Raw genomic sequence first — 23,423 nt, 5'->3', positions numbered from 1 at the left:
GTTAGAGGCGGCAGACCCGGAAGCTGAGATCAGCCGTGGACCAGGGTTCGATTCCCCGCCTCAGCGGGTCTCGGGCTCAAAAATTCCACGGACTCGACAATTCTCGCTCCGGTGCCTACTCGACTCACGGGGTCACACTCTGCGACTCTGGGCAATAGCTTGCTTAATCTCCACTACGGCCCCTCGCGGCGGGATGCCTAGCTTTCACCTTGTGAATACCCTGCCGGGGTATCTCTCACAGGGGAATACCAGGACGGGTTCCCTAAGCAAGCGCCTTGAGACCCTGGGTGAAACGTGCGTTATATAAATCGAAATACATTTACATTGTCTACGTAACGTTTGTTCTTGTGTTTGAGTGTCCTCCTTTTATTGCAGTATTATACCTCTACTTGTACTTTGTACGCTTTTGTAACCTGCACACATGTCACTTTTTTCTCCTGTAATGCACCGTTCGCTACCTCTTGTATTTTGTTTGCTCACGATTGTCACTTTCGCCTCATGTAACGTAAGCTTTTGTAATATGTTCACTTGTAAAGTTCTCATGTATCAGTTCTGTTCCTATTGTGAAGCGCTCTGACACCTTCGGGTATAGTCCGCGCTATATAAAAACGCATATATAAATAAATAAATAAATTTTCAGGACTGAAGCATTAATGATAAGTGAAGCAAAGGCATTCATTAACTCTTGGTCAAGTATTTTCCCAGGTGAGGGTTCAAGCCGGCCTGCCCATAGCTGCCAAGGTTTCTGATTGCTATATATGACATTTTCATAATTTCATAGTAATTATAAGTCAGCCGTCGCAGTCATTTGCACTAGTTTTAAGATCTTCTTAGAGTTTCTCGGTCAAATTTCTGACATTTATATGTTTCCCTCATCTTCATAGCTTAATTTTTTTTGCTCGCAAGAAAGTGTCACTCATAGTCGTTGAAATGTCATTCATAATTGCATTGAAATTTTGAAAATGTCACACATAACAATCTGAAACCTTAGCAGCTATGCGTGAGTGTGACAGATATAGACTCACAGTAACACTTCTCAAGGACATCGGCACCTAAATTATTATTTTATTTTCCCCACCTACGTGCAGCAGTGTAGTGTTGTGACTCTACTAGAAACAAGGTATTATCAAATTAACGCTCCCGCTGGGATTTTGCACAGAGGGGTTAAATATTGCTTTTGAAAGAATTTGACTGTACCAATCGTGCATTGCATATTCCCAAAACTACAATCAGTTTACAAGGGCACTGGGTTAATGTCCTTCCATTTCTGGTGATTTGCAGCACTTTCAAGATCTTCTTAGAGTATCTTGTTGCTCAAACAGGTGTCATTTCTGATATTTATATATGTTTTTCTCGTCTACATTGTTTGATTTTGCTCGCAAGAAATGGTCGCTCATAGTAGTAGTTATGATACAGGACTTACTACCCCCCCGACGAGGCGTTTACGAAAAAAATACAAAATAAGTGATTTGCATACTCGCCCGGTAATGTCTTTTACAACCGATACACGTGTGGCATGGAGCCTCAGACCTGGCATTAGCATTATGCTGTTTACACATTGACGTTTTGTCCCAAAAACTCACGTGCCAGGGCTACAACACTGACGTTCTGTGTGTGTGTTGTGCTAGGCACCCATACATGGTTCGAGCAAACCTCGGCAGCCTGTGACCGGGGTGAGCCAGTGAGTGGCTCATCCCAACCGCTCACGTCACAAGATGGCGGCTGGGCCCGGCTCGGTTCCACCTCTCACCCCTCCCTCGCGGTGCGGCAGCAGGTCTGTGCACATTCCTGCCGCAGGTCCCTCCAGTGGCGGCACGATGAGACGCAGCGGCGAGCCATGGTGGTGGCGGTGAGGCGGAGGTGGGCGCTGCACTCAAAGTGGTGGCTGGCGCTGCTTTTCCAGCAGCCGCGCTACGGAGGCTGCGTCTCGTCAAGCACAGGAAGTGTCAGCTGGTGGAGCCGCAGGACTCGGAGACGGTGCCCCTGGCAGGAGACCGGCCTCGGAGCTGCCATGGCCGGGAAGCACAAGGAGATGTCGGACGACAGGTAAGGTTCACGTCACAGACAACAGCCGTTCCCTCCCCGAGGGCCCTGACGGCGGCCGGGGCCGCTACAGGTGGGACAGCTCATGGCCGCTATTGAAAGCCTGCTGTAAGCATTACTTGAATGTGAACCGCGACGGGTCATAACGCCCAGCTCTGATGTAGTAGTCAGCCGCACTCTGCATTCTGGTACTTGTAGTTCCGGTTGTACTATTGGCAGTGTAATACACGCTTGCAAACTGCTATTTATTTATTTATTTATCCTGGCTGAAAAGGGCAGGACTGGTTCATGGTAGCTCACAAGATGGGCCCACCTGTCGGGTGTGAGCGCCTCCCATGTACACAAAGCGTTGTCCACCACAGAGGTTCCATGTGACTGGGGATACTTCCAGAATACTGGATTGGCAGTGGTAGCTGTGGCACACTGTTCGCCTAACATACATAACACGACCATGTTTGGGAGGTACTTGTGTTTGTTTACATGATGGTGGATGACTGGAATTATCATGGGGCTCTATCAAATGGTTTAGCCATAACATATACTTTAAGTCCCGCTTTACGAGCAGAATCTGTTCACGTAGTTAACATTTTATCAGGTAACTGCTATATCCATGTTAATGTTTCACATATCACTCAGTTACACCATTGTTACAAACCTTACTATCTTCTAAGAAAACCTGTTTCCAAAATACGCACCTTTTGTTCACCCTTGTTCCTCAATATTGCTTGTTTGGTATTGCTTTTGTGGACCGATGCCGAACTTGCAAGACGTTGCTTATTATAATCCAAACAGAAGCAACTCATTTCTTTCTCCAAAATGGCCAAAAGACAGCATGTTCGTTGTATCCGAAACACATTTATCAGATGGCATTTAGGTTGGAGAATCGTAGAGCTGCACAAATGTGTTGACTTCTTTGGAGACAATAATCCCATAGACCCATAAAACACACTTGTCAGAAATCCGTACACTGGCTCTTCCTGTCCCCAAATTGGCAGGGTATACCCAGACGTTGGTCCCTTTCTTACTTTGCCACAGGATTCCAGCTAGCTTGGCTGATGAGGGCTGTTAGCCCGAAACTGGTCCCAGGATGCTTGTTTCCGTTCCAGGGAAGACATGGCTTGGCAGTTCGGGCTGGACTGTTCCCAGAAGACACAGGGTCAAGACTGATTTGCATATAGCTGTGTCTGAACTGGGGTGGCGAAGTGAGCTAAAGAACGATGATGGATTCAACCCAGATCTGTGACTGGGGGTGAGTGTCTAAAAAGTTTCAGTGCTCCTTCCATCATCTCCTTGTGTTTGCCCTGTGCTCATACCTGTTTTTTAACTATTTTTTAAAACAACTGAACCACAGAGCCGTTAATCGTTGTGTGAAGGTGTGCTGTGATTTCATGCCATGGCTCAGAAAATGATGTCAAGTAGTCAGTAAGATGGGTTGAGCACTGCTGCAAAGATGTGTGTAGGTCAGCATCATTAATCCCAGGTGAGCAATTGTACGGAATTGTATTATTTGGGGTGGGAGACTACCCACCTCAAGGAATAGTCACCACCCTTGTGAGGGTAAACGCTCCAAGTCACTAAATTACCTTGAGCTCAACCCCCTGGTAGCTATGGCACAGAGCAGACAAGCTTAACTTGGGGCAATGTGTGAAGTATTTATACAGTATCAAAACAGTAATAAAGTCAAAATGCAAAACAACTGAAATCTCAAAATGAACTTGACAAATAGAGTAAAATGTAGTAAGCAAAATGTTATAACATTGGAAAAAATCCAACAAGAACCAGAGGAATGAATGGCTAAAGTTTTAAGTAGGAATAGCACCATGAAGCCTACAGTGTCAATGATAGTCAATGGTTGCGGTAGACCAGGACCTACGTGTAGTTTAATGGCGACCTCAATGTAGCGTGGGTCAGATGCACCAACCAGGTTCATCTTGATTAAAGATTTTACCTTCTGAATTTAGTCCATTAAGTCCACCACAGGCGTACACTTCTAAAGACCAACAGGACCTTAGGGAACGCACCCAGAGACTCCCAGGGTGTTAGGCAGAGGCCAAACAACAGGGTCCAGTTCCAGTTGTCAGCAAAGGCAAAGGTTTCCTGTAGCTTGTTGTGTCCCTGTAGCTTGAACAGGAAGTCAGCCTTATGACCCTTGAGGTCCACTTCTTAGTCCTGGGTACAAAACGGAGCAGGTCCAGTCCTTTCAGGATCTCTTCAGGTCTCAGACAGCAGGTTCAGGCCTCTCCTGATTTTCCAGGGTGCTCTGAAGAGGGTGCCTTGAGAAGCCACATTTATGCCTGGCACAAGCTACTGGGTGGGAATGACTCCTGGGCATGCCCAAACCAATGGGGTAAAAGTTCCTGGGGCCAACTCTACCAACTTCGGGCATTTTCAAGCTAGCAAAAGTCTCTTGATACACTAAATTTAGGCTCTGGGGGATAGATGTGTGGGGAGTGTATTGTTTTGGCATCCTGTTTCCTCCCTTTGGAAGTACACCCCAAATTTTATATGCAAAATGAGTCAATGTGCACTGCCTCCTTCCTCAGGCTGAGGCGATAGATACAGAGCCCGTTCCATCAGACTGTGGATATTATCAGGTTATATTGTGACCGGGAGCTTGTCTACTGCCTCGTTCCCTCTGACACTGCGGCTCCTTGCTACAAAGCCTGGGATCGGTTGCTCTTGCTTCCGTGGAAAATCTGCTCTGGGTTCTTGAAACTCGTTATTGAGACTATTCTTAACTCGATGTGCCAATTCTCTACACGCCACAACAAGCACTCCCAGCTAGTAGCATTTAAAAAACAGGCTCCATTCCTTTCTATCTCACTGTGGGCTTCGCTCCACAGGCAATTCTTGCCTCAGGCATATATTATTTAGTCCTGATGATGATCCCTTGATTTTCAAAAGGGATCAAAAAGTCGTCGACCTGTAGTACCATGACTAATACAATGCCCTATTTCTGTTAACTCAATAGCGTTGGTACCTGAAATATTGTGAAAGTAATGTTTATTTTAGTCACTTTTTTCAATGTCTGAGTTGTATTACCCAACTTATATGGTGTCTCGAGTGTTCTCCACTTTAATTGTTTTTGTTTCAATTTCACTCTTTTTCAAATTGATTATATTTTGTTATAACTTCATGTGGCTCAATGGTTAGAGCGGCAGACCCTGATGCAGAGGTCTAGCCCGGGACAAGGTTTCAATTCCCGACTTGGCGGGTATTGGGCTCAATTTCCTCGGACCTGATAATTCTCGCCTCGGTGCCTATTCTAATCATGGGTCCCACTCTGCAACTCTGGGCAATAGCTTGCTTAATCTCCACAACGGCCCCCACAACGCTGGGATGCCTGGCTTCACCTTGGGGGTGCCCAGGAGTGGGCACTTCACAGGGAAAAGCCAGGAAGGGTTCCACAGCAGTATTCGTACAAGCGCCGAGATACCCCAGCTGGGGTCGATTCGTGCGCTATACAAGTACACTACATTTACATTCAATCAATGGTGTCATAGAAACTATTTGGCTTCTATGTGTATTTTTACATAATATCTCATTATAAGGGACCGCCTGTTGCTCTATAATTAACTACACCCATGTTTCCTGACAAACCTTTGGGTTCCCTTGTCTATGAAAATCTACATGCGAATCTAAGCAGACCTGTCTTGCAGGATTTTACATTAATTTCAAGAAGGATGCTCACAGACCCACCCTGCGTATTCTATCATGTTTAGAAATATTATGTTTTCCTATTCGGGTCAGCCTATTGTTAACTTCTTGGAGGCATTTCAGTCATTCACACCTATTCTAATGCTAATTATTGGCTGGCAGAAGTGGGGGAACACATATAAATGAGGCCCCCAGAGTCTTTAGGCAAGGAAAATATAACTTTCTACAAATATCCTTTCATTATTATTTATCAAAAATCTGATTTCATTGTTGAATTAGATTTTTCATAACTATTAAAATAGGGTTGACATACATATTTAATAAGGAAGGTTTTGACCTTTCAAAATGGGTTATAGAGATAAGATGAATTTACAATTTTAACCTGCAACACCCAGGTGACAAATGGTTGGCCTGCAGTCATGTTTGCACTGTCACTGTATTTATTTATTTATTTATTTAATGCGATTTTATATAGCGCCAACATTACCCGAAGGTGTCAGAGCACTTTACAAAAGAACCAGTTGCGTTACATAAGGACTTTGGATTACATGAGTTACATAAGAGATACAAACAGAAAAAAATTGCAAATGTACAAGGTGTATAGTCACACAAGGAAGAGAAAAATAGGAAAAAAAATAATTGCAAATGTACAAGGTGTAAAGTCACACAAGGAAGAGATAAAACGGGAAAAAATTGCAAATGTACAAGGCGTAAAGTCACACAAAGAGGATGGCGTAATGGATGATGCAGTCCACTAGTGACATTTAACTTACAGGCCATGGGTACATTTTGTACTATATAGTAGGGACTTACACGTATGTGCCAATTAGGCGAATGCCAATTTCAGTGTATTGAAAGCGGGACCGTAGTTCGGTACCTCATCACTGGTTATGAGGGGTAAATTACACAGTGTTCTGTTGCCAGTAAAAATATAGGGTTCAGCAAAAGGCAAATAAAAATCCAGGGGGACTTCGCATAAAAGGCAAATTTCCTACAGCGATTTAGTCAGGCTATGGTGCTTATAAAATGAGACGCGACACATAAAAGGTGAATGGAGAAAAACGTTCAAATAGTCTAACCACTGGCAATTACTCTATATTGCATTCCAACCTACTGTTTTTTGTCCCCTGTGCCACTCAAGACAGAGGATGGCTTTATGTAAATAAGTACTGACCCTACTCCTCCTGGAAACAGTCCATTTTGAACTTCCTGCTACGGCCCCCTCTTGAATGGATCACAATCAATCCCAGACCGGTTTCGGCCTTGTTAGGCCTTGTCAGTGAGGTATAGTTTGGATTCTATGGCATAGCGAGCAAGGGTCGCACGTCTGGGCCTGGCCTTGGCCACTTAGTGCATTACATCAGACTTAAAATATAAATAAGGCCGAAATGTAACTCTCTAAGTGACCAAAGGTATTTCCTCGATGTGGGTCGCTTTCTTATTGTGTCATAGGATCCAAGCTACACCTCACTAACGATGGCTAACATGGCTAAGACAGGTCTAGGGTTGCCTGTGGTTTCTTCTAGAGTGGGTCTGTGCCTGACACTTTGGGATATACTGTTCCCATGAAGAGCAGCACCAGGGCTGATTTGCATAACCCGGGTCTGTGTCTAGAGAGGCACAGTGCGGAAAAAACGATGGGATTGAATGCTACTCCAAGAATTTGCCAGTGGTTAGACTATTAGAAAGCATTCCCCAATCACCTTGTGTGTCTAAAATGAGATGGCCAACTTAGTCTCCTTTCAGTATATCCTATTGATATATAAATACACCTTCTGCCTGCTACTGAGCCCTTCCTCTTATAGTTCACTACTGCAGCTTAGGTCAGGCCGTTGGAAACATTAAATGTCCTTCCACCCTCCATATATAAACAAACAAACATAGGGCTTTGTTTCTTAGCAACGGGCTGCTCTATCCCGAACACAGGCGTGCACTGGGCAGACTGGCAGTATGCCATGATTTAGAGGGACAGCCCGAGAATTAAAATATAACAACCTGTTTTTATACACAGCATGTTGCCACAGGTATGCGACTCGCATTACTATTTCCCCACTTCGACGGCACTTTTTTTTCTTCAGTTTAATGATTTATCGAGTTAAAAAAAAATAAGAAGCGCAATAATTAGAGCCTTAAACTGTTATAAGGAGCTAATAACATGACCGATGTGGATGCAATAATCATTAAGCATGATTGAAAACAATATAATAAAAGCATTAGTGCTTTAAGAATAAAATATATTTACGTTTTTATACCATTTGAAATGTATTTCCTTATCCCAAGTTGTTATATATTGAAAAAGCTAAATCTGATTACTAGGACAGTAAAACCATGCTTACTAAAGAAAAATGGATACCAAACAGAGAGATTGAACTAGGAAAATAAAGAACGAAGAGAGGTGAAACAGAAGAACGGTGAAACTGACTCTTATTTGAGATAAAATATTAAACTTGAGAAATAGCTCACATACATTTAAAACCCCTGTTAACAAATTAGTAGCGTCAGTTTTCGCACAGCTGATTGTATTGCAAAAATTAGTTAATGGTAAAGGAAAACTATTTCTAATCTGACGAATAGCGGAGTCAGCTTTCTCAATTCTGTGATAGGCACAAATGACACTCGTATTTTTCAACTTGGTGCCATCTGTCCTCGCATCGCCGTCCATAGCACATACTTGTATACTCTAATGTATTGAGTCTTTTTGTTCTTTAGACATAACTCTGAATGTTCATGATAATGCATGGCCATGTTGTTTAATTCGCCATCCCTCTTTCATGCACCACCTCCGAATTGATCCATTCACCTTTTTTGGTCTTCATGGAAAGAATTGTGTACGACCTTTCTGGTAGCAACATCAGCGATCCTTCTGTAAGAAGAGAAACACACATTTAAAAACCCCAGTGTGGAGTTGGTACTTTCACCTTAAATGAGGACACTGGACTCTGGTTCTGTGGGCAGGGGTCGTTTATTAAACATATATTTATCTGATCTGGAAGAGCGCCGGGCGTCTTATCCCTGATCGCTCCGAGCCGCTCTGATGCGCGAACCGCTACATATCTCCCCTTTTTATACAAGATTTTAATACAGTTCAAAGTTCAACCGTCCTCTCATTCAAAGTCTCTGAGGTCTGCAGGCCTGACTACCACTCTTCCGGCACGTGTGCGTCTTACCGGTGTGGAGGTTTCTCGGGCACCTTCAGGTGCGGGACTCCCCGTTTCTTCTCTCTGCTGACCCAGTTCACTTCTCTTGGGCGTCACCCCTCTCCCCGCTGGTGTCTCCTCCACACTCGTCCTTTCCAGATCTTCTCTCTCCCCGTGCACTCCTTCTCCTCCTTGGTTTTCACCATCTGATGTCCTTCCTTCTACCTCACTCCTCTGTCTTTGATCTTGTGGGTAACTTCCTTCCTCCACTGGCCACTGTACAATTGTATTGATCTTTGCCATGCGATCCTGGGACAACACTTTTCCGTCACTGAGTAGCGCAGCTCTGTCATACACTTCCTCCACCTGCAGGGGTGGGCTGTACTTGCTTTCTCCCTTCTTTCTCAGTACCGCCTGCTTGACTCTCATCCACTCCCCTTTCTCCAGAGCTGTTTCTTTTACATTACTTCTCCTGTTGTAATGCTCGGTGTACACTTTCTGGGCCTTCTCCAGATTATGCTGGACTACAGCCGGGGACCATTTGCTGGTGATAGTTTTTTCTCTCCAAATTACATTGTCTTTCATAAAAGGGTGCCTGCCTCTTAAGATTTGGAAGGGGCTATACCCTGTCGAGGTGGGGGTGATCCTGTACGCCCACATCATTCTCTGGATTTCTGCCTCCCAGTCCTTGCCTTGCATAATAGCAGCTTGTAAGGACCCCATAAGGACCCCGTTAAATCTTTCCACCTGTCCATTGCTTGCAGGGTGGTATACCGAGGTGTGCTTGGGCTTGATTCCATTTCTTTCTTTGTATCGGTACCATTTCTCCGATGTAAATTGCGGGCCATTGTCGGTCAGAATTGTTCTCGGGATTCCCTCTCTTAAGAACACAGAAGTAAGGAACTTGATTACCACGTCCGAGTCCATTTCCTCTTGCACTAGAACTTCTGGCCACTTGGAGTATTTATCTACCAACACGCACAGGTATTTTGCTGTTCCTTGGTTATCCAATACCGGCCCTAGAATGTCAACTGCAACCTCTTCCCAGGGTTTGCGGGGCTGGTCAAATCTTCCTAACGCTGGTCTTAACGGTTTCAGTACCTTGTCTGCGCCTTGGCACTGGATACAGTCCCTCACGTGCCTCTCCACTTGAATGTCCATTCCCGGCCACCAGTACATTTGTTTCACCCTCATTTTGGTTTTTACAATACCGAGGTGACCTTCGTGTAGTTGGCTCAGCAGGGGTGAGATCAATTTCTCAGGAGGGACCACCTTGTCACAGCGATACAAAAAGGTTCCAGAGTCGCTCATTAATAACTCCTCTCGCACCTCATAGAGTTTTCTGAGCACCTCTTTTAGCCTCTTCTTTTCCGGCCAACCTTTGATGAGATAGTCCTTGACCTCTTTTATGTCTTCGTCCTCCTCGTAAGCTTGCGCCCATTCTTGTTTGCTGATTGCTCTTTCCGTGTCCTCCATCACAGCTACCATCTCTTCATCTTCTGCCCTCGGATTTGGCGCTTCCTCCATGGCTGAGGCCCTGCTAAGGTAGTCCGCCACTTTGTTGCGCGTTCCCTGTATGTACACCAGATCATATGTGTAGTCCAGCAGTTTTAGAGTCATTTTGGCTATGCGCGGGGTGGCCGTGGCATGTCCACTCGAGGTGAGCACCTTGACAAATGGTTTGTGGTCGGTCTGTAAACGAAACCTCGTGCCCCACAGGAATTGTCGGAACTTTCCCATGGCCCATGTCGCTGCCAGCATTTCCTTCTCAATCAGGCGCCTTGATGCCTCCGGGTTTTAGTTGCGCACTATAAATTTTATTTCATTCATTTTATTTCATTCAATCACACTGAACTTCTGTTCCGAGGGAGACAACGCTCTGGAAGCAAAGCTGAGGGTTTCTACTGTGTTGTCCTCTCTTTCCTGTGCGAGGACCGCTCCTAAACCCTTTTCGCTGGCATCGGTGGTCAGAATTGTTTGCCCCAAGGGATTGTATCCATGTAGCGGCACCGCGTGCCTGATATTTCTCTTTAACTCTTCAAATTCTCCCTGCGCTTCATCGTCCCACTGGAACGCTGTCTTGTCTCTTATTAGCTGCCTCAATTAATGGGTTTTCGTGCCAAAGTGCTGGACAAACTTGCTGTAATACTCGGCCATTCCCAGGAATGACCGCACCTCTTCCTTATTGACTGGAGCTCTGGCATCGCAGATTGCCTTCACATTCCCTCTTTTCGGGGTGATCCCCTGTCCACCTATCTCATGTCCCAGGTAGGTGACGGATGTCATGCCTAACCTACACTTTTCCCATTCTGCCGTCAGACCCTTCTCTTGTAGCACGCTCAGTACCTTGTTTAACTTGCTGTCGTTGTCCTCACGGTCCATCCCCATAACCAAGATGTCGTCCTGGAAGTACTGGATGCCTTCGAAGTCTTTGAATAGGCGGTGCATGAGCTTTTGGAACACCGCTGCGGCGGACGCCAGCCCGAAGGGCATCCTGCGGAACTGATAGCATCCATAGGGTGTTATGAAGGACGTGAGTTTCCTGCTAGATGGGTGTAAGTCAATTTGATGATAGGCGGACGTGAGGTCTACGGTGGAGAACCACTTCACTCCTCTCGTTTTGGCCAACATTTCTTCAATCCTGGGCAGCGGAAATTTCTCTACTATCAGGCACTTGTTTAACTCGCGCAGGTCCACGCACAAACGCACTTTGCCGTTGGGTTTCCTGGCAACCACTAAGGGGGCCAACCACTCCGAGCTGTCTATGGGCTCGATTATTCCATGTTCTTCTAGCCTGCGCAGTTCTTGCTGCACCGCTTCCCTCACTGCAATGGGCACATTTCGGACCTTGTGGGACACTGGCCGGGAGTTCTCCTTAAGTATGATCTTGTGCATCAATTTCTCCAGCTTTCCAACCTTCCCTCCGAACACTTTGGGGAAGTCCCTTCTTATTTTCTCCAGGTCCGGCCAATTTTCGCTGTCCGTCAGCAGTACTTGCTCCATGCCTCCTGGGTACAGCTTAATTCCGAGGTCTCCTTGATCCCTCCATCCTAAGACCGAGGGGCCCTTCTCTGCCACGTACTATTTGCATACTGCTGTTCTTCCTCTGAATTCAAATTTCAGGCTCCGGTAACCCACCATGGGGATCGGGTTGCTCGTGTACGATACTGGCCGTATGTCTGGTGGTTCCAATTTGGGACTCCGGCTGGGCTTGAACTCTTCCTCCCACACCGATCTCTGAACTATGGTGTACGGGGATCCTGAGTCTATTGCAATTCTAATCTTCACTCCTCCTATCAGCATGTCCGCACGCAGATTATCGGAGCGTTTGACGTCTATGCCTAACACTTGCTCCTCAATGCATAACACCAGGTCTTCTTCATACGATTCTTCGCCTGCTTCTTCTTCTGGTTGCGATTGTGCTATGTATTTTACCACTGACTTCTTCCCTTGTCTTAGACATACTTTCTCGTAGTGTCCTATCAGTCCGCAGAACATGCATTTGGCGCGGAACGCTGGGCAGCGGTTGTCCTGGGCTGCGTGGGTTGCACTTCCGCATCTGAAGCACGTGGACTTGCTGTCCGCGATCTGCTTCCCAGACTGTCCTGGCTTTCCCGCCCATTTGTTAGTTCCTCTACCGTCTCCAGGCGCCATTTTTTATCTTCCTGAGGGCTCAGCATCATCCACCTTGTTGACCATGATCTTCTGCTCGTTTTCCCTTTTTGCCGCTTCAGCACAACGCTTCGAGAGCTCAGCTTTCTTCACCATCGCAATCACTTCCTTTAGCGTCGCTTCTCCGTGTGCCCACAACTTATCCTGTACTGTCTTATTGGTGGTGTGCATTACGATTTGATCTTTAATAAAGTCATCTTGGAGTGTCCCGTACTTGCACGTGATCGCCAGTCTTCTTAAGGCCGCGATGTAGTAGTCTATTGACTCTCCCTCTCCTTGTTTCCTCTGTTGAAAGTTGAAACGATCAATGGAGACACACACCGCTGGACGATAGTGAGTGTCTAGGTCTTCTAGAGCATGCTTCAAAGACGTCCACGTTAGCTGCCTGTCGAGGTGCGGGCACTATGTTCGTGAACACTCTTATCCCTTCGGGGCCCAGGTTATGTAGCAGTATTCGTTTTCTCCTCGCGCTGGGGAATTCTTCCCCGTTTTCATCTTCCAAGGCTTCAAGGTAATTCTTGAAATACTCCCTCCAGTCCTCCCATTTCATCTGGGGTTCACCTGGTTTGGGCAAAAACGGAATCGGCGCAGTGAGTGAGGAAGCTTGGTTGCTCATTCTGGCCTGTCCTTCTGGTTCACCTCCATAGTTCCTGGGGCTGCCTGGCGCATTGGGGTTTCCTCCCTGGTGCCTGGGGCTGCCTGGCGCGTTGGTGTTCCTTCTTGTGACGTGTTGGGACGGGGTTCTCTTCCTCCCCCTTCACCGCGGTCTCCCCTTTCCGCCAGGACCTTCTCGGTGGCACTGCCACTCTCCTACCGTGCTTCTGTGCAGGATGCGGTGCTGCCTGGCTCCAGGGCACGTGGTGGGCGTTGCCTTGTCTTTTCGCGCCTCTGCCGCGCTCCTCCTGTGCTTCCTGCCGTCAAATTCCACCTTTTTGGGTGGCCAGCTTGTGCCTCGTGGTGCTATCCTGTCTTCTCCTTCTCCTCCACTCCTTTTTTTAGGTTTCGCTGGAGGGCGGAGCTCTTAGCTCCGCCTCCAGAGAAATCTCTTGATTTCAGTAAGGAAAATGGAATACGCCCCCCTGTCCCATTGGCTAGCTCCATAAATGGAGGCTAGCCATTGAAACAGAGATCTGTCCGTCAAGGCCGGACCAGATTCGGGGGCGTTCCCGAGATTTTTTCCCTGGGCGTTCCCAGGTGAGTGCTCTGCCTTTTGATTACCCTTTCCCGCCCCCTCCCGTTGTCTGTGCGCCGTTCCCGCCCCTGTAAACACGCCCCCAATCTGAAAAATTCAGGAGTTGCTGGCCGCCATTTTTTTTGGGTCCCACGACGGAAGATTAGTCACCCGGCTCACGGCAGACAATGGAGTTGCTCGGCCTGCCCTGCTCCCTCCACCCCGCCTCCCTCTCCTCACACTGGCTCTCCTAACCCGGGCTGCTGCAGGCACAGATTTGTCAGAGCCATTCAGTTGAGACAGCCGATCCTGAGCTCTAAAGTACTGTAAGCACCGCCGCGACCCGAGCCGCCCTGCCAGCGAGGCTCGCATCGCCCTTGCCCAGCTGCAGCCACCCCCATGAGTCCCGCAGCGTGTGAGCACAGCCACGGTGCGAGCCGCGCTTCCAGCGAGGCTCGCACCGCTCTTTGTCCCCTGGGCGCCCCTGGTACTCTCCGTAGCCTGCGCTCCCTCCTGACGTCCACACCGGACCCAGAGACCAGACCGCTGTCCGTTCCCGCCCCCCCCCCCTGTGCTTCATGTTTTTCGAGCGCACATGGCCGTGGGCGGGGTTGCCGAAATGCCCGCTCCGTGCTGGGCCTCCGTTGTTCCCCAGGTGAGTGCTTGCTCTAATTTATACTGCTATATTATAGTTAGTTCTTTTGTGCAAGGAATGTTTCACTAGTTAGGAATGTGGACAAGCTGCCCCGTCATGTATTTTGAATTATTATTTAGGTATGCGGTGTCTCATCATGTACGCAATGCCAAATGCTCCATAGAAGGCGGTCTTCCTTGACATGCTAGGAGCTGTGACCGTGTTCTAAAGTTTATACTTTATATAAATCTACTCGTTGCTCTTCATTCTGTGTGAAATTGACCTTTTTGTGTAAGAAAAGTGCCCAATTTATTGCGGCACATATTCGGGCGTCATATTTCTTATCTGTAGAAAAATGTCGCGTCCTGGGAGGTGGCTGTGACGCGAGTATTTCCCATATGTGTGTGCCACCCAAAACGAAAGAAATCTGTTTCAGTGTGGGGAATCATTTGATGGCTTGAAACAGAGGGAAGATACTTTTAAGCTGTATTTTTTTTATATTCAGCATAGGAGAGAAAAAAATCGTCTTTACATAAGGGAATTTAAAAAAAGCGTGAGCATTAGTTCTAACCGTTCAAGCAGACATCAACTTGGCCGAAATTTGATCTGACTGCCTCGAGCAATTTAATGCTCCAGTGCATATTCCTCATTCAGATCCGCTCCACTAATCGAAAGCAGTAGGTGGTTGGTCGCTCCTCCAATGTGCAACTGTTAACATAAGATAAAATAATAAAAATTTACAAATAACATGGCATTACGATTTTAACATAAGGCAACGTGTGTTCAGTCATTTATAGATTTCAGCATCCACCTTAAGTCAATGCTTTAAATTAGCAAGTACACTTCTTTCATTTAAAAGGGACAGTACCTGCACTTTCTAGCACTGTTGCAATACATTTGAAAGGAGTGTGCCAGCACTTCTCAGGAGCAAACAGGTACTCTAAAGAGTGAGTACCTGTACTCAATGGTGGTCGAAAATCTACTGAGGGCGGGGGTGTCAGCAAACAAAAGACACTTACCAGCTCATGACGACGACGTCCTCTTCTGCTGGGACCGCAGAGTAGGCCCCAGCAAACTTCCTCGACCAATCCTAACCTGCCCATGTGCAGTTACCCAGCATGTGAGTAGTGGCCTCATTAGTGGGAGTAGCCTCTGGCTGCGCTCAGTATTGAATGGTCCCTTTTAAAGTAGCCATTCCGAGCATATCTGGACAACAACTGCCCGCATCACTTGGGCTGTGTTGTACCCCCATAACTAGGACAGTGGAAATGCAATAGGTCTCGCATTTGCGAGAAATTAAGCTATTGGCATTGTAAATGACAATGCCATTTATTTATCTGTTTTCAAAACCAACACATAAATAAAAAATTTGTCATTTACAATGCCAATAGGTCTAACTTTTCCAAAGGCGAAACCATTGCATTGTAAATGCTTGTTTTTTTTTGAATGGGATGCTGTCTGTGGGAGATCCCACCCCTCTTTGCCACTGTAGAGTTGGTACTTTCACCTTAAATGAGGACACTGGACTCTGGTTCTGTGGGCAGGGGTCGTTTATTAAACATATATTTATCTAATCAGGAAGAGCACCGGGCGTCTTATCCCAGATCGCTCCGAGCGGCTCTGATGCGCGAACCGCCGTTCGCGCATGCGCACTTTATATCGCGCTCTAGTTCGGGCGTGCTACGTCACGCGCACCCCTGAGGAACTAGAGCGCTAACACTACACCCAGCGTCTTTAACTTTTGACCAGACCACAGTTTAGTCTTGTACTACCACTGCACGCATTTTCGCCGCATTGCCACCAACCAAGTGAGCTACGCTACCATATGAATGTTAATTCTTAACTCCATTATCATTGCACTGCTGTGCCACATTTTTTTTCGTTAATCTCATTGGCGTGTACACCAGCCCTTAGAATGCACACATTCTTTAAAATGTGACCTCAATTAGCCATTTGTAACTAGAAAAATACTGAGTGCCAAACGAACAACGTAACCTTTTTTTTCTTTGCACGGCTTTATCTGCAAATTAAAAATGTCGCTGTTAAAGCTGATCTGCTTTTATTATGTACACATCCGGTTTGGAAACAAGCCATGGCCTTTTGCTTGAGTACATTTGGACTTCCTTATAGCCTTTGACCCTGCCCTTGATCATTTGCCTACTGTAGGAAGTCCAATATTAAACAACCCTTTACGCCTGCATCACATAGATGTTCAGTTGGAGTTGTATCGTGTCCCCAAAAAGGCTATATTTCTGATTCTTTTATGCTTTAAAAATCATCGTGAGACCTGTCTCATCACTTTTTTTTTTCGTCTGGTCTCTACCACAGTTTGTTTATTTTTATATGCATCCTGTCTTCGCACAGCGCCCTGTATTCTCTTATTCTCTTCCTACAATTGTTGTGATTAAGTCATGCTATGCACTCGGGGGTCCGATTCCGCAGGGTGTTGGCACACTGTTCACCTTATGTGTGCGAAAAAAGATCTGTGGAGTTAATTCAGGATAGGGACGGAAAGTTAGGTTCATAAAGTGTATTTATGAAGGCAGCATTTCCACCACTATCATTAAAATCATACAACAACAAATAAAGGGTTTGTACCCATACTTGCCAGGCTCTACCTACAAGCGTAGGTGGATACCCACCCACAAACATGTGTATTTGTATGTTTGCATACATTGCAGGTAGTTTCCAAACCCTGGAAACATGCCCATATATTTATTCCTGTCAAAGAGAGAAGTAGATGCGCTTTCAGAATGGGACTGGGTAGAGAGCACCCCCATATTAAATGGGGTTATCAAGACGGGGTTCCTACGTGTGAACTGCATATTTAACTTAAAATTGCACATGTAGAATTTTCCACATATACAATTTCCAAAGGGATAAAATTGACCATGCAAGTTCTCAAGGAAACCTTTAACTGACATTTCCAGAAGCACTTCAACATGGCCTATCTACGAACTACTACATGTTGTAAATTTGTTGCAAACAAAGAAGTAATCTTTTGAGAGTACATTCCCACTTTTTTCCTTGGACCTTGTGAAACAGACCATCAGCAATACATCTCATGCAGATTATCAAGTTTTTGGTCCATGGATATTTGAAGTGATGCATTTTAAAATGGCATAGTGTTTTGGTCTTCCAAACTAAAAAGCATTGGCAAAGCTGATAGTTCTGGCTTACATCAGAAAATGTCTGAATGCTTCTATCCATTTAGTTACTTAAACATCCTTCCTTGAACTCAGTCACTCTCCCTTGCACTGTTCATCCTCCTATTAACTCTTGCATTCACTCATACACCCATCCACAACACCTCATACACACACTCACCAATCACTGAATCAGTACTAGCCAGATCGATTGACATTCCTGCTTGCTTGTGAGACTAGTGAGAGTGCTGTCACTAGTGCGAGACTGCTACTGGATGAGGGATGTAATAGTTTTCAGAGTTGCTGCTCCTCTGTGACGGGGTGAGTACTGCCGTAAGTGTGGGACTACTGATCTGTGGGCAGTGTGAGGTTGCTTCTGGCTGTCTGTGACTGCAAATTGGATGCGTCTTGGAATAGTGTTAGTAGTCCGAGATTGCTAATACGTAATGGGTGTAAGAATGCTTCTAGCAGAGTGTGACTGTTACTCTGTGAGGAGTTTGAGAGTGCTGTTGGTCTTTATGGTGTTTTGCTTGTTCACCATAAGTGGTGTAACAGTTGTCTCTTATTTTCGTCGAGGACACATAGCTAATGACACACTTTGTACTTATTTAACACTGTAAATAACACTTCTGGAATCATTTTTAAGCAGTTGTATTCTTCTGCTTGTGAGCCTTGATGGCCTGTTTTACCTAATGAGGTTGCACAACTATTGGGGTAAAGGCAGGACATGAATTAAAGGCCCAACCTGTTCATTTATTTACTTTCAAGAGCCCATGCCCAGTAACCGCTGGTGGACTGTCTCCACCCATCAACACCCATGCACAGATCCCTGACCCCATACCATGTGCACAACTCGTTGTGTTTACTAGCGTCACTTGTTGTAGTTACACCAGTATACTGAGACTGATCCCCATTGCCCCAGATCCTTTTGTGTATTTACAAAAGCTTATGTTTGCTCCAGGACTCGGCCTCCAGCCAGACATGACCAGCTACGCAACAGTTTCTAATAGCTGCTCCTCCTGGCTGACGCCAGTCCGAGTGCACCAAACCAGAAGCCACTTCACTCTTGCTTGTGCATGCGCGTACATATACAGGGATCAAGAAATCAGAAAAATGGTACTAGTCCTGCAGGTCTAGTACTTTAAAAAAACTCCTCGCCCTAACAGTAACCTACTTGACCTCCTGTCTCTGAAAGCGAGAACATGTGACAAGTTAACAAGATTTAAAGGCATCTTTATTGCTCATTTGCTTTGTGAGCAATAAAAAGGCTTTTAAATCTCATCTTGTCACATTTGCTCCGTTTTCAAAGATGGAGGACAAAAGTTAGTATGTTTTCCTTCTCGCCAGAAGTAGGACGAGTAGGACCTAAAAATAGCTCAACCTCATAAAATTTACCTCGCAAATGCGAGCGGTGAGTGGATTTGTCGAGCCCTGATATAGTGCGCATGTGCTCCAATATACCCTTCAGGCATGGGGCACATGTATGACAGTGTTATGACGGAAGCTGCTGGTTTGCCACCAGCCATGATCACTGAGCCATGTGCCTAAGAGCATGCATCTGGCTCATGTATTCAAGAGAACCATACTTGTGCAGAGAATAAAATATCATAGCACAATAGACCCCGCCCAATACTATCATCACCACTTGAAAAGGGACGTGGAGCTCTGAATTCAGCCTGACAGCAGTCAAAACAATATTTCACATAATCTGTGCTTGGGGAAGAGGCAGGAAGCACATCACAGCCACTCAGCTGTTTTTTAACTGCCACGCAACACATTTCATAAGCTGCCACAACGTTACATAAGCTGTCTGAATACTGCGGCTGTCTTTGCAGTAGGGTTTCCAAAACCTATTGTAATTTATTGTACCAGATCTGGTAGCACATATAACAGTACACACTGTTGCTGTTTTTTTCAGTAGCAACTGGCACTACAGTTCGAGCTTGTGCAACAAAAAGGAGTTTGGGGGAGATCAACAGAAATAAGGCTGGTTTCTTCTAGGGCAATGGGAATTACAATGCACCTCCATTGCAGTTCATATGGGAATGTGAGAGCTGGCTTGCTGAGCCACTGGCAGTTGGGGGTTTCTGGGCTCCTGTTGTTACAATTGGAGTCTTTTAGTTATGGTGTCCTGGGGTGCAGGGCCGGACTGGGAATCCAAAGCAGCCCTGGCAATTTTGTCGTCCCAGCACCTGGAGGGGGGCAAGTGTGAAGCACCGCTGCTTTTGTTACTGGGGGCTGATATTGCAGAACCCCTGTAGAACCGGCCAGAGTAACAAAACCGGCCCCCACCATTGCAAAAACTAGCCCCACCCCTCCAGCCTCCTGGGGAAACGCCCAATGCCCCCTATGGCCAGTCTGCCCCTGTTGGCGCCACCTTACTCTTGAATCTAAATGGGTAGCGAGGCAGATCACTCCAAAGGTTAATCAGCTAGATGGTGTGGGTTAGAAACACAGTAGTCATCAAAATACACAATAACAAGTAAAAAATCAAAGCCCAGCCAATACTACTATTTTTAATATAAAAAAGTCATTGAATTCATGCCCCATTAAAAATTAAACCTAGAAATATACACCTATGCAATGAAAAACAGACATGTTTAGAAAGTCCTGAACAAAAGTTTGTATAAGATGGTCTCTCGGTTTTAAACAATGAAACACCCTGCCCTGTGGTGTTTGTTTCAGAGAGTTCCCACTGTAATACCCTTCCGATTGCATTTGCCAGAGAGTACACAGTGTAAAACTCCTTTGTGTTGTATTTGCCACAGGATTACACCAACGCGCGCTTCTTCCTACTGTATTTGAATGGTTTTCATTAACAATATCTCTATAAACTAGGAATAATGGAACTGCTGCATAGATGGGCTAGCACAGCTGCTGCCCAATCAAAATTGTCTGTAAACAAAATCAACAAAGGGGTTGAACCACTGCATCACCCTCTCAGAACTGCCCTTAACGTTTTTTTCCGTGAGCACACAAGCTCTGGCAGACCGCTAAAGTTATCAAGCATGCCCTAAATATTGAGGCTTTGTAGTGATGTTGTGAGGCAAATCATACATTTAAGCTTGTAATGTTCTCAAGTGTAGTTTTTTAGGGGACCTTACTATCAAGAGTTCAACGATTTGTGTAATGTTCTTTAGAAATCTAATGGCTTCTTGGACTCTTGACTCAGCAGAAAGGCATTGATAACAGAGGTGACCTCATACAACCTTTTGTCATGGTGACATTATCGGGTTGACACTTTGCCCACATTGCAGCTGTCCCACATTTGCCACTGAGGCAGAGGGAATGGACAAAGGAGTGGGAACTACAAAAGGTAAACTGGGGTTTTAGGACATGGTTTACTTTCTGTTGCTACCCCTCTCCCTTTGTGACTCGCAAAATTCGCTCATTAATGTTCATGAAAAGTTTACGCTTGTCATACTGCCCCTACTAGTCTAGCATAGCTTTATAAAGTGAAAATATTATTGTACACCATTCACTATATTGTACAAAAAGTTTTCCCACTTTTGTCGATTTTATTTTTCAAAGATTGACCACTAATTAATCTTCTATCATATTGTTACCTGTTTGGAAGCCTTATGTATCCCCAATATCTCTAGTCTTGAAACAGAAGAGTGGGTTGAGATGTGATACCATTGAAACTGGAGTGTTTTTCCTTTTTGGGAGAAATTGACTTTGACCACAAATGTCTCTTTTTTGTGTTTTTTTTATGTTTAAAAAGCTGTATTAAGTAAACAGAGAAATAGACCAGAAGAAATACCAGCAACATATTCAAATAATGAAATATAGCAATAAGATAACTGGCTAGTACAATAAAATAAATAAAAGCTATTTTAAGGTTCTATGTAAAAAAGGGTAGGAAAGGAAAGGAGGAGGGAAGGGAGGTAAGGGAAAAATTACTAACATATTGGTATAAAAAGAGAGAATGCATAAAACATTGCAAAAACCATAACGAAATGTGAACAATCTATTACTCCTGTGACAATGAATATCAACCTATACAGAATTATATGAAAAAAAGAACAGATAGAGGGAATTCAGGGAGGTTTAAAATTTTCGGAATTGAGGGAGGAGCTGTGTGTAAGAACAATCTGATCCAAATAAGTCGTGAGAGGTAACCAGAAAAATTCTCTATTAAGAATTGGTTTACAGGAGGAGGCGAAGGCAACATCAAGTCTATGAAAGTGGCAAAGACTATTCCACCCGTGTTGTAAAGAAAGATTATTAAGGGATTTCCAATTGAGAGTGATGTGTTGAAAGGCTAAAGCAAGCATAAGATGAAAAGACCATGATTGTGAGAGGGTATAGATAAAGAATCCGAGAGGCTGCCAGTAAACAGAAGTGGTATTGAATAAGAAAAAAGATAGATGAAAGATACGAGAAATATAGCACCAGACAGAACTCCAGAAATTGGAGACTGAGGAACAGATAAAAAGAAGATGTATAAGATTAGCATCAGAAGAACCACAGGCCCAACAATTAGAGTTTGAGGGAGAAGAAAAACGAGCAATAGAGACAAGGGTGAGATAAAGTCTATGATGAAGAAAAAACATAGATTGAGTGAGAGAGGCAGAGCGATACATTTTTAAAGATCTAGACCAAAGTTTGTCCCAAAAGCAGATAGTCCATTAACATACCAGATTAGACTCCCAAGAAAGTTCCAATTAAAATTGTTCACGATATGGATTTGGAGCTAAATAATATTTATATATGAGAGGCTTTGGGTCAGGAGAGGAGAAGATTGAGAAGCGAATTCTGGGTAGGAGAAGAAGGTGGGGGGAGACAATAGTACACATCTAAAATAATTGTCATAAGTGTAGTAAACTTCAATAGGAAAGAGCGAAGACAATGGAATGAAGCTTGAAATTCAGGAAAAGAGCAGAGCTATTGAAAGGTGTTTAACCCAAATGATGTTTTTTGCTCTCCAAGCATCCTAGAAGATGGGCCTGTTATTGAGAAGGATGAGAGAATTATGCCAAAGAGGAGACTGCAAGAAATCATCACGAGAAATGGGAGTAGGTAAGACTAGAGGTTTCAGAAGGGAGCAGGTGTGTCTAAAGAGGGGGGAGGATGTATGGAAGGTTTTGGCGGAAAAGGCTATTACTTCCTTGAGAGTGAATGGTAATAATAAGGTTTGTTCAATGAATAGCCAAAGAAGAGTAAAACGGGAATGTTCAGATATAAGCCATTTCGAAGCTTGACGAAGGGAGAAGGATTTATGGTAAAGGCGAAAATCTGGAAAATTAACGCCACCATCAGATTTAGACTTACGAAGTGAGGAGAGAGAAAGTCTAGCTTTTTTATTCTTCCAGAGAAATTTAGAAAGACCGGAATCAATACGTTTCATATAAATGGCGGGAATATGGACAGGAAGCATGGAGAGAGTGTAAATTAAAATAGGTGTAATCATCATTTTGATTGAGTCTAATCGACCCCACCAAGAAAGAAAAAGGGGACTCCAGGAAGAAAGTAATTTATCAATAAGAGATAGAACAGCATTCATATTTAATTTAATCGTAGAGGAAATAGAATTGGAGAACAGAATACCCAAATATTTAATTTTTTAAGTATTCCTAGCAAAACCAGTGGAGGAAAAAGAATGGGGAAGACAAAATTTAGTGAGAGGAAGGATTTCTGTTTTGTCCCAATTAATATTGTAACCAGAAGCCTTAGAAAAAGAGTCAAATTCATGAAGCAAAGGGGAGATAGAAGTATCCGGATCAGAGATAAATAAAAGGATATTGTCTGCATATGCGGAAAGTTTAAGTTTCTGGTCCCCAAAAGAAAAGCCAGAAATAGAATGATTATGACGTATAGAAGACACAAATGGTTCAAGGGCTAGGATAAAAAGCAGGGGGGATAAAGGGCATCCTTGGTGAACTCCACGTTGAAGAGGGAAGTAAGATGAGATAGAACCATTAACTAAGACTGAGGCCTTAGGGGCGGAATATAAAAGAGAG

At 44.8% G+C, this 23,423-nt stretch overlaps 1 protein-coding gene across 1 annotated transcript in view; it reads left to right on the top strand.

Annotated features, from left to right (window-relative positions):
• The first annotated feature begins 1,712 nt into the window (after positions 1 to 1,712).
• The window catches only part of NAPEPLD (N-acyl phosphatidylethanolamine phospholipase D), a 105,830-nt gene continuing 84,119 nt past the window's right edge, over positions 1,713 to 23,423 (top strand). The window contains exon 1 of the mRNA XM_078679417.1: positions 1,713 to 2,046. Within this exon, the coding sequence (XP_078535543.1) occupies positions 1,838 to 2,046 (209 nt within the window). The 5' untranslated portion in view covers positions 1,713 to 1,837. The remainder of the gene's footprint in view (positions 2,047 to 23,423) is intronic.

The sequence above is a fragment of the Lissotriton helveticus genome, chromosome 1_1 (assembly GCF_964261635.1).
Source record: "Lissotriton helveticus chromosome 1_1, aLisHel1.1, whole genome shotgun sequence".
In the NCBI taxonomy this organism is placed as follows: domain Eukaryota; kingdom Metazoa; phylum Chordata; class Amphibia; order Caudata; family Salamandridae; genus Lissotriton; species Lissotriton helveticus.
The sequence above is the reverse complement of the archived record's forward strand: the minus strand, read 5'-3'. Positions and strand labels throughout refer to the sequence as shown.